The 17273-nt window shown below is 38.1% G+C and overlaps 1 protein-coding gene across 4 annotated transcripts in view; it reads right to left on the bottom strand.

Moving 5' to 3' along the window:
• The window catches only part of LOC131938024 (uncharacterized), a 141145-nt gene that overhangs the window by 69321 nt on the left and 54551 nt on the right, over positions 1–17273 (bottom strand). For all 4 annotated transcript variants that reach the window (XM_059295841.1, XM_059295839.1, XM_059295838.1 and 1 more), the window contains exons 28-37: positions 17004–17114; positions 14199–14492; positions 13911–14036; positions 13303–13419; positions 11232–11293; positions 11031–11112; positions 10376–10492; positions 9057–9122; positions 4463–4582; positions 713–894 (exon numbers count right to left, since the gene is read on the bottom strand). In XM_059295841.1, coding sequence (XP_059151824.1) covers positions 713–894; positions 4463–4582; positions 9057–9122; positions 10376–10492; positions 11031–11112; positions 11232–11293; positions 13303–13419; positions 13911–14036; positions 14199–14492; positions 17004–17114 — 1277 coding nt within the window. The remainder of the gene's footprint in view (positions 1–712; positions 895–4462; positions 4583–9056; positions 9123–10375; positions 10493–11030; positions 11113–11231; positions 11294–13302; positions 13420–13910; positions 14037–14198; positions 14493–17003; positions 17115–17273) is intronic.

The following is a 17273-nucleotide window of genomic DNA, read 5'->3' on the forward strand; positions in this document are numbered from 1 at the left end:
CCTTACAGCTGGGATAAGTGTCAGCCTTACAGCTGGGATAAGTGTCAGCCTTACAGCTGGGATAAGTGTCAGCCTTACAGCTGGGATAAGTGTCAGGTTTACAGCTGGGATAAGTGTCTTCCTTTCAGCTGGGATAAGTGTCAGCCTTTCAGCTGGGATAAGTGTCAGCCTTTCAGCTGGGATAAGTGTCAGCCTTTCAGCTGGGATAAGTGTCAGGTTTACAGCTGGGATAAGTGTCAGCCTTTCAGCTGGGATAAGTGTCAGCCTTTCAGCTGGGATAAGTGTCAGCCTTACAGCTGGGATAAGTGTCAGCCTTACAGCTGGGATAAGTGTCAGCCTTACAGCTGGGATAAGTGTCAGCCTTACAGCTGGGATAAGTGTCAGTCTTACAGCTGGGATAAGTGTCAGTCTTACAGCTGGGATAAGTGTCAGCCTTACAGCTGGGATAAGTGTCAGCCTTACAGCTGGGATAAGTGTCAGTCTTACAGCTGGGATTAGCATCAGGTTTACAGCTGGGATTAGTGTCAGCCTTACAGCTGGGATATGTATCAGCCTTACAGCTGGGATGAGTGTCAGCCTTACAGCTGGGATTAGCATCAGGTTTACAGCTGGGATTAGCATCAGGTTTACAGTTAGAGTTTGAATGAACTGCTTTAAAAGCAAACAGAAGAAGTGAGAAAAATTTTAAAGTTCATTTGAAGTGTCAGCTTACATTACACTGGACTTGATGAAACTGACCAACAGCGTCACAAGAGACTTGTGGGATTGATGAACTGTTTGAGTAGAGCCTTTTGATCAGCTGGACCATCGCTTTTTCTACTGGAACATTCTCTGTTGACAGAATGTCAGCTACATCTTCGAAGAAGGCTTTTTTCCTCTCACATGGTGTATTGACTGAAGGGAAAAATGACATCACTCAACATGAGACACATTTGATCACTCAACATGAGACACATTTGATCACTCAACATAAGACACATTTGATCACTCAACATGAGACGCATTTGATCACTCAACATGAGACACATTTGATCACTCAACATGAGACACATTTGATCACTCAACATGAGACACATTTGATCACTCAACATGAGACACATTTGATCACTCAACATGAGACACATTTGATCACTCAACATGAGACACATTTGATCACTCAACATGAGACACATTTGATCACTCAACATGAGACACATTTGTTCACTCAACATGAGACACGTTTGATTCACTCAACATGAGACACATTTGATTCACTCAACATGAGACACATTTGTTCACTCAACATGAGACACATTTGATCACTCAACATGAGACACATTTGATCACTCAACATAAGACACATTTGATCACTCAACATTAGACACATCTGAGGTGTCCAAATGATCATTGTAAACATATATCAATCCTTCACAAGGGACACATTTAATACACAATTCACTTCACAAGGGACACATTTAGCACACAATTCACATCACAAGGGACACATTTAGCACACAATTCACATCACAAGGGACACATTTAGTACACAATTCACTTCACAAGGGACACATTTAGCACACAATTCACATCACAAGGGACACATTTAGTACACAATTCACATCACAAGGGACACATTTAGTACACAATTCACATCACAAGGGACACATTTAGCACACAATTCACATCACAAGGGACACATTTAGCACACAATTCACATCACAAGGGACACATTTAGCACACAATTCACATCACAAAGGACACATTTAGCACACAATTCACATCACAAGGGACACATTTAGTACACAATTCACATCACAAGGGACACATTTAGTACACAATTCACATCACAAGGGACACATTTAGCACACAATTCACATCACAAGGGACACATTTAACACACAATTCACATCACAAGGGACACATTTAGCACACAATTCACATCACAAGGGACACATTTAGCACACAATTCACATCACAAGGGGCACATTTAGCACACAATTCACATCACAAGGGACACATTTAGCACACAATTCACTTCACAAGGGACACATTTAGTACACAATTCACATCACAAGGGACACATTTAGCACACAATTCACATCACAAGGGACACATTTAGCACACAATTCACATCACAAGGGACACATTTAGCACACAATTCACATCACAAGGGACACATTTAGCACACAATTCACATCACAAGGGACACATTTAGCACACAATTCACATCACAAAGGACACATTTAGCACACAATTCACATCACAAGGGACACATTTAGCACACAATTCACATCACAAGGGACACATTTAGCACACAATTCACATCACAAAGGACACATTTAGCACACAATTCACATCACAAGGGACACATTTAGTACACAATTCACATCACAAGGGACACATTTAGTACACAATTCACATCACAAGGGACACATTTAGCACACAATTCACATCACAAGGGACACATTTAACACACAATTCACATCACAAGGGACACATTTAGCACACAATTCACATCACAAGGGACACATTTAGCACACAATTCACATCACAAGGGGCACATTTAGCACACAATTCACATCACAAGGGACACATTTAGCACACAATTCACTTCACAAGGGACACATTTAGTACACAATTCACATCACAAGGGACACATTTAGCACACAATTCACATCACAAGGGACACATTTAGCACACAATTCACATCACAAGGGACACATTTAGCACACAATTCACATCACAAGGGACACATTTAGCACACAATTCACATCACAAGGGACACATTTAGCACACAATTCACATCACAAAGGACACATTTAGCACACAATTCACATCACAAGGGACACATTTAGTACACAATTCACTTCACAAGGGACACATTTAGTACACAATTCACAACACAAGGGACACATATAGTACACAATTCACATCACAAGGGACACATTTAGCACACAATTCACATCACAAGGGAAACATTTAACACACAATTCACATCACAAGGGACACATTTAGCACACAATTCACATCACAAGGGACACATTTAGCACACAATTCACATCACAAGGGGCACATTTAGCACACAATTCACATCACAAGGGACACATTTAGCACACAATTCACTTCACAAGGGACACATTTAGTACACAATTCACATCACAAGGGACACATTTAGCACACAATTCACATCACAAGGGACACATTTAGCACACAATTCACATCACAAGGGACACATTTAGCACACAATTCACATCACAAGGGACACATTTAGCACACAATTCACTTCACAAGGGACACATTTAGCACACAATTCACTTCACAAGGGACACATTTAGTACACAATTCACATCACAAGGGACACATTTAGTACACAATTCATATCACAAGGGACACATTTAGCACACAATTCACATCACAAGGGACACATTTAGTACACAATTCACATCACAAGGGACACATTTAGTACACAATTCACATCACAAGGGACACATTTAGTACACAATTCACATCACAAGGGACACATTTAGTACACAATTCACATCACAAGGGACACATTTAGCACACAATTCACATCACAAGGGACACATTTAGTACACAATTCACATCTCAAGGGACACATTTAGCGCACAATTCACATCAATTTACTTGTAGGTTCAGCTCCCCATTGATGACCCCTAAACCTGCCCATTGATGACCCCCAAACCTGCCCATTGATGACCCCCAAACCTGTCTATTGATAACCCCCAAACCACTACATTGATGACCCCCAAACCTGCCCATTGATGACCCCCAAACCTGCCCATTGATGACCCCCAAACCTGCCCATTGATGACCCCCAAACCTGCCCATTGATGACCCCCAAACCTGCCCATTGATGACCCCCAAACCACTACATTGAAGACCCCCAAACCTGCCCATTGATGACCCCCAAACCTGCCCATTATGACCCCCAAACCTGCCCATTGATGACCCCCAAACCTCCCCATTGATGACCCCCAAACCACTACATTGATGACCCCCAAACCTCCCCATTGATGACCCCCAAACCTGCCCATTGATGACCCCCAAACCTGCCCATTGATGACCCCCAAACCTGCCCATTGATGACCCCCAAACCTGCCCATTGATGACCCCCAAACCTGCCCATTGATGACCCCCAAATCTGCCCATTGATGACCCCCAAACCTGCCCATTGATGACCCCCAAACCTGCCCATTGATGACCCCCAAACCTGCCCATTGATGACCCCCAAACCTGCCCATTGATGACCCCCAAACCTGCCCATTGATGACCCCCAAACCTGCCCATTGATGACCCCCAAACCTGCCCATTGATGACCCCCAAACCTGCCCATTGATGACCCCCAAACCTGCCCATTGATGACCCCCAAACCTGCCCATTGATGACCCCCAAACCTGCCCATTGATGACCCCCAAACCTGCCCATTGATGACCCCCAAACCTGCCCATTGATGACCCCCTACCTGGAGTTGAGCAGTTGATCCCTCCTAGCCTGTATGGACATTGGCATAGAATGCCCTTGTCCAAATCTCCAACACATCCAAACTTGCAGACGTTTGCTGGCAATTGGCTGCATAGCTCATCTGGATATACAAATTGATACATAAGTCACAGTGGCGTAGCCAGGATCGTCTCAAGGGGGGGGGGGTCCAATTTTTACCCGGGGACAAACTTTCGATTTGCACACCCCCCCCCCTCAAACTTTCGATTTCCACCCCCCTGATACTTTTAATATATACCGAGGGGTCTATGGGGGGGGGGGGGGTTATGACCCCCCTAACCCCCCTGCCTACGCCACTGATAAGTCATATGAATATACCATACACAAATCATGTATTAGTAAAATTTAGTTCATTTAAATTAACATATACATCCTTGAGTCATTTGAATTAACATATTGATCCTTTTGTCATTTGAATCTACCATACATAAGTCATACAATAAAGAGCATGAAAAATGGCCAAGACAGCACTTCACCAGAGGCTCAAATCAGACCCAGCGATATCTGCAGACAGTGGCGTAGGCAGGGGGGGTTAGGGGGGGTTATAACCCCCCCCCCCCATAGACCACTCGGTATATATATAAAAAGTATGAGGGGGGTGCAAATCGAAAGTTTGAGGGGGGGGGGGGTGCAAATCGAAAGTTTGAGGGGGGGGGGGGGTGCAAATCGAAAGTTTGTCCCCGGGTAAAAATTGGAACCCCCCCTTGAGACGATCCTGTCTGCAGATATATTACAGCAGACCCAGCGACATCTGCAGATATATTACAGCAGACCCATGACATCTGCAGATATATTACAGCAGACCCATTACATCTGCAGATATATTACAGCAGACCCATGACATCTACAGATATATTACAGCAGACCCATGACATCTGCAGATATATTACAGCAGACCCATGACATCTACATATATATTACAGCAGACCCAGCGACATCTGCAGATATATTACAGCAGACCCATGACATCTGCAGATATATTACAGCAGACCCATTACATCTGCAGATATATTACAGCAGACCCATGACATCTACAGATATATTACAGCAGACCCATGACATCTGCAGATATATTACAGCAGACCCATGACATCTACATATATATTACAGCAGACTAAGCGACATCTGCAGATATATTACAGCAGACCCATGACATCTGCAGATATATTACAGCAGACCCATGACATCTACAGATATATTACAGCAGACCCATGACATCTGCAGATATATTACAGCAGACCCATGACATCTGCAGATATATTACAGCAGACTAAGCGACATCTGCAGATATATTACAGCAGACCCATGACATCTGCAGATATATTACAGCAGACCCATGACATCTGCAGATATATTACAGCAGACCCATGACATCTGCAGATATATTACAGCAGACCCATGACATCTGCAGATATATTACAGCAGACCCATGACATCTGCAGATATATTACAGCAGACTAAGCGACATCTGCAGATATATTACAGCAGACCCATGACATCTGCAGATATATCACAGCAGACCCATGACATCTGCAGATATATTACAGCAGACCCATGACATCTGCAGATATATTACAGCAGACCCATTACATCTGCAGATATATTACAGCAGACCCATGACATCTACAGATATATTACAGCAGACCCATGACATCTGCAGATATATTACAGCAGACCCATGACATCTACATATATATTACAGCAGACCCAGCGACATCTGCAGATATATTACAGCAGACCCATGACATCTGCAGATATATTACAGCAGACCCATTACATCTGCAGATATATTACAGCAGACCCATGACATCTACAGATATATTACAGCAGACCCATGACATCTGCAGATATATTACAGCAGACCCATGACATCTACATATATATTACAGCAGACCCAGCGACATCTGCAGATATATTACAGCAGACCCATGACATCTGCAGATATATTACAGCAGACCCATTACATCTGCAGATATATTACAGCAGACCCATGACATCTACAGATATATTACAGCAGACCCATGACATCTGCAGATATATTACAGCAGACCCATGACATCTACATATATATTACAGCAGACTAAGCGACATCTGCAGATATATTACAGCAGACCCATGACATCTGCAGATATATTACAGCAGACCCATGACATCTACAGATATATTACAGCAGACCCATGACATCTGCAGATATATTACAGCAGACCCATGACATCTGCAGATATATTACAGCAGACTAAGCGACATCTGCAGATATATTACAGCAGACCCATGACATCTGCAGATATATTACAGCAGACCCATGACATCTGCAGATATATTACAGCAGACCCATGACATCTGCAGATATATTACAGCAGACCCATGACATCTGCAGATATATTACAGCAGACCCATGACATCTGCAGATATATTACAGCAGACTAAGCGACATCTGCAGATATATTACAGCAGACCCATGACATCTGCAGATATATTACAGCAGACCCATGACATCTGCAGATATATTACAGCAGACCCATGACATCTGCAGATATATTACAGCAGACCCATGACATCTGCAGATATATTACAGCAGACCCATTACATCTGCAGATATATTACAGCAGACCCATGACATCTACAGATATATTACAGCAGACCCATGACATCTGCAGATATATTACAGCAGACCCATGACATCTACATATATATTACAGCAGACCCAGCGACATCTGCAGATATATTACAGCAGACCCATGACATCTGCAGATATATTACAGCAGACCCATTACATCTGCAGATATATTACAGCAGACCCATGACATCTACAGATATATTACAGCAGACCCATGACATCTGCAGATATATTACAGCAGACCCATGACATCTACATATATATTACAGCAGACTAAGCGACATCTGCAGATATATTACAGCAGACCCATGACATCTGCAGATATATTACAGCAGACCCATGACATCTACAGATATATTACAGCAGACCCATGACATCTGCAGATATATTACAGCAGACCCATGACATCTGCAGATATATTACAGCAGACTAAGCGACATCTGCAGATATATTACAGCAGACCCATGACATCTGCAGATATATTACAGCAGACCCATGACATCTGCAGATATATTACAGCAGACCCATGACATCTGCAGATATATTACAGCAGACCCATGACATCTGCAGATATATTACAGCAGACCCATGACATCTGCAGATATATTACAGCAGACTAAGCGACATCTGCAGATATATTACAGCAGACCCATGACATCTGCAGATATATTACAGCAGACCCATGACATCTGCAGATATATTACAGCAGACCCATGACATCTGCAGATATATTACAGCAGACCCATTACATCTGCAGATATATTACAGCAGACCCATGACATCTACAGATATATTACAGCAGACCCATGACATCTACAGATATATTACAGCAGACCCATGACATCTGCAGATATATTACAGCAGACCCATGACATCTGCAGATATATTACAGCAGACCCATTACATCTGCAGATATATTACAGCAGACCCATGACATCTACAGATATATTACAGCAGACCCATGACATCTGCAGATATATTACAGCAGACCCATGACATCTGCAGATATATTACAGCAGACTCAGCAACATCTGCAGATATATAACAGCAGACTCAGCAACATCTGCAGATATATTACAGCAGACCCATGACATCTACAGATATATTACAGCAGACCCATGACATCTACAGATATATTACAGCAGACCCATGACATCTGCAGATATATTACAGCAGACCCATGACATCTGCAGATATATTACAGCAGACCCATGACATCTACAGATATATTACAGCAGACCCATGACATCTACAGATATATTACAGCAGACCCATGACATCTGCAGATATATTACAGCAGACCCATTACATCTGCAGATATATTACAATCTCTACTTTAAGCAGATTTGGGAAGATGAGATAATCCCATCTGACTGGACACTGGGCTATCTTGTGCCAATGAAAGGTTCCACCTTGAGAGAGAGACTTCTCTCAGACCCAAATGAGGTTCTATATGTGTTTTCAACAAGACAGGTCATGCACAAACCACATTAACATGCTGGCCATCTTTAGGTCATGCACAGACCACATTAACATGCTGGCCATCTTTAGGTCATGCACAAACCACATTAACATGCTGGCCATCTTTAGGTCATGCACAGACCACATTAACATGCTGGCCATCTTTAGGTCATGCACAGACTTTATATGATGGCTTACATATATATTTTTTTTGTCTTGGTGTCGCCCCCCCCCCCCCCTAAGTGGTGTCACTCTGTGCGGTCCACACCCCAGCCCCATGCCTCACGATGCTTCTAGCAATTATTATACATGGTGGGCAACAGTTATACATACATTGATTTTCTCTTTAATTAATGATTTCTACACTTATCATCACAACACACACACCACCCATATAAACACACACACAGTCATGTTGCTCAGTATGCCTAATATATTAAATATGGCTATTTTTAGATTGAGCAAAACCTTGACCTACTGTTCACTTGACATTTGACCCCTGCCCTTCCTTTGTTGCATACACAGACATGATCCAGCTGGTTCACTGGTAATGGAAGAATTTAATTTTAAAATCACCACATAATATCTTAATAAAAGTTTCACTGGTAATGGAAGAATTTAATTTTAAAATCACCACATAATATCTTAATAAAAGCACTGGTAATGGAAGAATTTAATTTTAAAATCACCACATAATATCTTAATAAAAGCACTGGTAATGGAAGAATTTAATTTTAAAATCACCACATAATATCTTAATAAAAGGTTCACTGGTAATGGAAGAATTTAATTTTAAAATCACCACATAATATCTTAATAAAAGGTTCACTGGTAATGGAAGAATTTAATTTTAAAATCACCACATAATATCTTAATAAAAGGTTCACTGGTAGTGGAAGAATTTAATTTTAAAATCACCACATAATATCTTAATAAAAGGTTCACTGGTAATGGAAGAATTTAATTTTAAAATCACCACATAATATCTTAATAAAAGGTTCACTGGTAATGGAAGAATTTAATTTTAAAATCACCACATAATATCTTAATAAAAGGTTCACTGGTAATGGAAGAATTTAATTTTAAAATCACCACATAATATCTTAATAAAAGTTTCACTGGTAATGGAAGAATTTAATTTTAAAATCACCACATAATATCTTAATAAAAGCACTGGTAATGGAAGAATTTAATTTTAAAATCACCACATAATATCTTAATAAAAGGTTCACTGGTAATGGAAGAATTTAATTTTAAAATCACCACATAATATCTTAATAAAAGGTTCACTGGTAATGATAGAATTTAATTTTAAAATCACCACATAATATCTTAATAAAAGCACTGGTAATAGAAGAATTTAATTTTAAAATCACCACATAATATCTTAATAAAAGCACTGGTAATGGAAGAATTTAATTTTAAAATCACCACATAATATCTTAATAAAAGGTTCACTGGTAATGGAAGAATTTAATTTTAAAATCACCACATAATATCTTAATAAAGGGTTCACGTTTAAATCATTAGATGGCACATTTAAAAAAATTTTGTGTTATTTTAAATCACTACATAATATCTCATTAAATGTTTAGATATTACCTTTATAATGTGCATATTTAATGAATTACAAAAATTTTTATAAGTTTATCAAACTGTTTTAATAATCATGATTATAATCAAAATGAGATAATTTCAAAGAAATGACAAGAGCAATTAGTAAACTAAAAACGCAAAATACACCAACACATTTTTTAGCTTATAATTTGTTAATTAAGTGTTGACCAAAAGACTGACCAGTAAATACTGAGCTATTACGAAGATAGCAAGTGCCATGGTTACTACAAGGATCACACAACTCTGCACTGTTTTCATGGCATGGCTGTGGATCACACGGAGTTGTTTTTTCTTTGGCTGTAAACAAATACACAGGCCTATTACAAAAAACAAACTCAAGTGTTGTTATTGGATAGATTGTATCAATTGATCTTGTGTTTTTTGGTCAGAAAAACAACTTGGTGATAAAAGTGAAGTCAGAAGATGAAAATTTAAAAAATAAAATGAAACTTCATTCCCAACAGGTCTCTGTCATTTAATGGTGACATGGCACGACACATTTGATGGTGACATGGACACAGACATTTAATGGTGACATGGATGGAGACATTAATGCTTCAAGCATTAATGGAGACCAAAATTTGGATGTTTGGCTTTAAGAAAATAGACCAGCCTAAAGTAAAAGAGAAAGAAGGCTATTGAGCAAAAGTAACTTTAAGCTACAACTTGTTCCATAATTTTTTACTTATACATATAACCTGCTGTACTGGTGTGAACCAAACTACTGTACTAGTACACTTTAAACATTAAAAATATTACAGAATTCTTTTATATAAGCAAAAAAAGTGCTTAGACAAAAAACAACCCTATTTGAAAGTTTTAAAACCAGACTCACCAATACATTGTAGCTTCATTTTCTCAGGGCAGCCACTGCACTCAACTCGCAAACATTTCTCTAAACCTTCTTTACATTTCAACTGTCAATTAATTCAATGGCATCATGGTTATGTTTTAATGTGTGTATTATTGACAGATCATTTTAAAAACATTGCTATATTTATGAAACTAAAGTCTGAAGGATAAAAAAAAGCTGTACCTCGTTTGAACACCACCATTCTGGATATCGACAAACTTCACTTTTCTCAGGTGAACATGGGGCTGAAAAAAAATGTTTGGTGTCTTACAGGTCAATGTAGGGTCAAGATTTTGTTGATGCTTAGAACTGGACTGTTCATTGTCTTTATAAACAGCATGTTTTTGTTTATTTTGGAATGTTAGTGTTTTTGATCTATTAACAACAGGATGTATTGTGTTTTCTTTTTTTGATGTCAAATAGTTCTGTTGGGGGAGTTTTATGTAGAATAGTTTTTATTTGAATGGTTTTATATTGAGCCACTGTGTTACCATGGGTGGGGTTGGTGGGGTTAGGGTTAGTAGGGTTAGGGTTAGTAGGGTTAAGGTTAGTGGGGTTAGGGTTAGTGGGGTTAGGGTTGGTGGGGTTAGGGTTAGTGGGGTTAGGGTTAGTAGGGTTAGGGTTAGTGGGGTTAGGGTTAGTAGGGTTAGGGTTAGTGGGGTTAGGGTTAGTGGGGTTAGGGTTAGGGTTAGTGGGGTTAGGGTTGGTAGGGTTAGGGTAAGTAGGGTTAGGGTTAGTGGGGTTAGGGTTAGTGGGGTTAGGGTTAGTGGGATTAGGGTTAGGGTTAGGGTTAGGGGGGTTAGGGTTAGGGTTAGTGGGGTTAGGGTTGGTAGGGTTAGGGTAAGTAGGGTTAGGGTTAGTGGGGTTAGGGTTAGTGGGACTAGGGTTAGTAGGGTTAGGGTTAGTGGGGTTAGGGTTAGTGGGATTAGGGTTAGTGGGATTAGGGTTAGTGGGGTTAGGGTTAGGGTTAGTGGGGTTAGGGTTGGTAGGGTTAGGGTAAGTAGGGTTAGGGTTAGTGGGGTTAGGGTTAGTGGGATTAGGGTTAGTAGGGTTAGGGTTAGTAGGGTTAGGGTTAGTGGGGTTAGGGTTAGTGGGATTAGGGTTAGTGGGGTTAGGGTTAGTGGGATTAGGGTTAGTGGGATTAGAGTTAGTGGGGTTAGGGTTAGTAGGGTTAGGGTTAGTGGGGTTAGGGTTAGTGGGGTTAGGGTTAGTGGAGTTAGAGTTAGTAGGGTTAGGGTTGGTGGGGTTAGGGTTAGAACTCTCAAGCTAGTTAAATTTAAACTTCCAATTTAGGGTCTGTAACCCATCAGTGGGGGTGTCACACATTGACGGTTGTGTATGTGGGGTCAGAAACTGAAGGTAGTGTGTGTAGGGGGTTAGCCACTGAGGGTTAGTGTGTAGGGGACACACAGTCATCTGCCTTGTCCATGACCCTTGTCAAGTGTAGGGTCAAATGTAGGGTCAAGTGTAGGGTCAAGTGCAAGGTCAAGTGTAGGGTTAAGTGTAGGGTCAAGTATAGGGTCAAAATACGGTCAAGTCTAGGGTCAAGTGTAGGGTCAAATGTAGGGTCAACTTTGGTGCAACTAAACTCATCTTCAAGTTTATGCCAACCCTGTATATGCTGATATGAAGACTTACTTTCACACAGTGTCCCTTCAATCATGGGTTAGGGTTAGGGTTATGCCAACCCTGTATATGCTGATAAGAAGACTTACTTTCACACAGTGTCCCTTCAATCATGGGTTAGGGTTAGGGTTATGCCAACCCTGTATATGCTGATAAGAAGACTTACTTTCACACAGTGTCCCTTCAAACATGGGTTAGGGTTAGGGTTATGCCAACCCTGTATATGCTGATAAGAAGACTTACTTTCACACAGTGTCCCTTCAAACATGGGTTAGGGTTAGGGTTATGCCAACCCTGTATATGCTGATAAGAAGACTTACTTTCACACAGTGTCCCTTCAAACATGGGTTAGGGTTAGGGTTATGCCAACCCTGTATATGCTGATAAGAAGACTTACTTTCACACAGTGTCCCTTCAAACATGGGTTAGGGTTAGGGTTATGCCAACCCTGTATATGCTGATATGAAGACTTACTTTCACACAGTGTCCCTTCAATCATGGGTTAGGGTTAGGGTTATGCCAACCCTGTATATGCTGATATGAAGACTTACTTTCACACAGTGTCCCTTCAATCATGGGTTAGGGTTAGGGTTATGCCAACCCTGTATATGCTGATATGAAGACTTACTTTCACACAGTGTCCCTTCAAACATGGGTGGACATTTACAGGAGAAGTTCCCATTTTCCATATTTTCACATCGTCCATTATTCAGACAAGTTACTTTTTTACAAGCGTTTGATGAAACTGAAAAAAAGGAAAGTTTTATATATAAAAAAAATTAGCTAAAACCTTAATTTAGTAACATTAGATCAAAGAAAATTTGTTTTATGATCATAAGTTAAATGGGATTAAATTTTTGATACTCTGAGTGGAAATTACAAAAATCTGAAATAATCATAAATCACTTTTTTCATTTTTACAAGATTTTACCATTACCCTTCAAATTTTATAATTTGCTTGTCCTTTAAAAACCAAACACATCCTAACTTGGTATTTTCTAACCTCATTTGTCTTTGATTGATTTTGTTGCTGAAATTTACCTCTTATTTTCTGAAGCTGTTCAGGTATTATGCTATATTTTAAAGTGGGATTTTATAACTAAAACGGATAGTTCCAAACATTTCAAACTGATTTTTCACTGGCAAATGTTCCAATAAGATTGATTGATTCACCATCTCACACACACACATACACACACAGTCATAACCTTAACCCAAAGCTGGAGATTGTTTTACCTTGACATTGTTTTGTGCTGGTGTTGTAATCTAAGTCAAGGAGTGCAGTATTGTTCTCATTGACACAATAACATACGTCTATCTTTCCTGTGACTTTATTGTAGTTGCAGGTCGAATAAAACCACCCTTAAATGGCAATTATTAAAAATATAAACTCAAAGGTACAGAATAAACACAAATGAAATCTTCAATGAAAATAAGATGCTAAAATGTATTTAGTTAACCTATTTACAAGGGTTAACAGTGCATGTCTTTAGATTTAGACTAGCAGAATGAATTTAAAATTACCATTTTTGCAAGCTGGAACTGAGATAAATGCACTGTCATCAATCTTTGCTAACAGCTGACTAATCTCAACGGAAAATTTCTCATTGGCCACTTCCTGTTGCAGCACAGAGAGCAGATAGGTCATGACCTGGCTTTTCTTCTCACAAATGCTCAACTCAGCAGGGGAGTTCTGGGAGTTCTGACAGAAAAGTCCACTGGTGCCATAGGGGCAGCTGCAAAGATTCCAGTCGATGAGATCCATGACACAAGCCCCTGACTGACAGGCTCCCTCCTTGACTAATTGGCACAAATTAACTGAAAATATGGAGTGGAAGTTCTTAGACTAATTGGCACAAATTGACTGAAAATATGGAGTGGAAGTTCTTAGACCAATTGGCACAAATTAACTGAAATATGGAGTGGAAGTTCTTAGACTAATTGGCACAAATTGACTGAAATATGGAGTGGAAGTTTTTAAAGGAATTATACTATTTCACACATTTTGTCTGAAGTAGGGTCTATACAATACTTCAATCTAATGATATTATGTATTTGTCAGTAAAATGGATGTATGTAACTATTTTACACCCTCCTTAATATTTAATATTCAGATTTATTTGAACATTTTATCTTCATTATTATGTAACCATTTAACCTTTTGAGAGTCAAATTTCTCTTGTTTGGATATTCTTTGGCCTAGTATATTATCCAGCATAGCCCAGTGAACTGAGAAATTAATGCTCCTGGGCAATTGCAAATCCATTATAATTACCCAATGATAAACAAAGAAGAAAAAAATAAAACTGAAACAATTATTTGAACATGTTCCAAAGTCCCCATGTCCCCCATTCCATAAACTTAATTCTAATTTCTTTTAAATGAAAAGCTTCACCTGGTTAATAAAAATGTAAAGGGGAAAAACATTTCTAAAGTTGTAGGTTAACTTCCAAATATAAAGGTTTATTAAAAATATTTAAAGTCAAAATAAAAGAGCTTAAATTATATCTTCACAATTTATTCCTATATAAAAATTAAAAGTAGATAAAAGTATACCTTCACAATTTGTTCCTATATAAAAAATTAAAGTAGATAAAAGTATACCTTCACAATTTGTTCCTATATAAAAAATTAAAAGTAGATAAAAGTATACCTTCACAATTTGTTCCTATATAAAAAATTAAAAGTAGATAAAAGTATACCTTCACAATTTATTCCTATATAAAAAATTGAAAGTAGATAAAAGTATGCCTTCACAATTTGTTCCTATCAAAAAAAATAAAAGTAGATAAAAGTATACCTTCACAATTTATTCCTATATAAAAAAATTAAAAGTAGATAAAAGTATGCCTTCACAATTAGTTCCTATTAAAAAAATTAAATGTAGATAAAAGTATACCTTCACAATTTATTCCTATATAAAAAATTGAAAGTAGATAAAAGTATACCTTCACAATTTGTTCCTATATAAAAAATTAAAAGTAGATAAAAGTATACCTTCACAATTTATTCCTATATAAAAAATTAACGTAGATAAAAGTATACCTTCACAATTTGTTCCTATATAAAAAATTAAAGTAGATAAAAGTATACCTTCACAATTTATTCCTATATAAAAAATTAAAGCAGATAAAAGTATAACTTCACAATTTGTTCCTATATAAAAAATTAAAAGTAGATAAAAGTATACCTTCACAATTTGTTCCTATATAAAAAATTAAAAGTAGATAAAAGTATACCTTCACAATTTGTTCCTATATAAAAAATTAAAGTAGATAAAAGTATACCTTCACAATTTATTCCTATATAAAAAATTAAAGTAGATAAAAGTATGCCTTCACAATTTGTTCCTATATAAAAATTTAAAGTAGATAAAAGTATACCTTCACAATTTATTCCTATATAAAAAATTAAAGTAGATAAAAGTATACCTTCCCAATTTGTTCCTATATAAAAAATTAAAGTAGATAAAAGTATACCTTCACAATTTATTCCTATATAAAAAACAAGGTAATTAAAAAGTCTAGTGACAATTTTAGCGCAATTTCCTTATGTTATCTAAAAATAGCTCTGTCGTAGCGTAAATCAAGAGCAGGGCTAGTAAAACCATTGGTTAGTTATTAAAACGTTTTTTATTAATTTTTTTTCAGTATTTTACATGTTTTATTTACAATAGAGGTACATGACTAAAAACCATTGCGCGCCTACTGAACATGATGGCGCAGCCATGGAACGCGATGGCGCAGCTATTGAACGTGATGACGCGTGTGGTGTGGTTGGAAAAAATGCCTACTAATTCGGTCAAAATTTTAATTAATTCAAAAATTTTTTTGTGACCGAACGAAAGGATATTTTTGAAAACTTTCTTCGGCAATATTGTTCTAAATTAAGGCAGAAATCTATTGGTACATGTTTCAAGTCGCTAAGTGGTCTGGTTGCCGAGATATGGGCCAAAAACTGCATTTTTTCGAGGTTTTTTGGCTTTTTCGGGAAATCCATGAAAGAAACCCTGAATTTTTATGGCCTATGTTCATCCTCGTAACTTGCTTAACATAATTGCTTTTGTAACTAGTCATCGATATTGCTTCGTTGAGGAGGAGATACGACTTAAAGCCCGGACACACATTCATACATCCATACATTCAACCATCCATACATTCCCAGAAATGACGAGTTAATAAACGCAATTCTCCAGAATGGAAATTGCGCTAATTAAAGTAGATAAAAGTATACCTTCCCAATTTGTTCCTATATAAAAAATTAAAGTAGATAAAAGTATACCTTCAAAATTTATTCCTATATAAAAAATTAAAGTAGATAAAAGTATACCTTCACAATTTGTTCCTGTATAACCAGCTTGGCAGTGACACTGAGGCTCTTGCTTTAAGTAGGAGAAACTGCAGGTTCCTGAATTCAGGCAAGGCTTATTCTTGACACAGTCTACAAAATACAAAGCTTATTCTTGACACAGTCTACAAAATACAAAGCTTACTCTTGACACAGTCTACAAAATACAAAGCTTATTCTTGACACAGTCTACAAAATACAAGAATTTGATTAATCCTTGTAATGTTTATAGTTATATTTAACTGTTAAAGT

Source organism: Physella acuta, unplaced genomic scaffold, assembly GCF_028476545.2.
Source record: "Physella acuta isolate Inbredline_101_S28 unplaced genomic scaffold, ASM2847654v3 ptg000228l, whole genome shotgun sequence".
NCBI classification, from domain to species: domain Eukaryota; kingdom Metazoa; phylum Mollusca; class Gastropoda; family Physidae; genus Physella; species Physella acuta.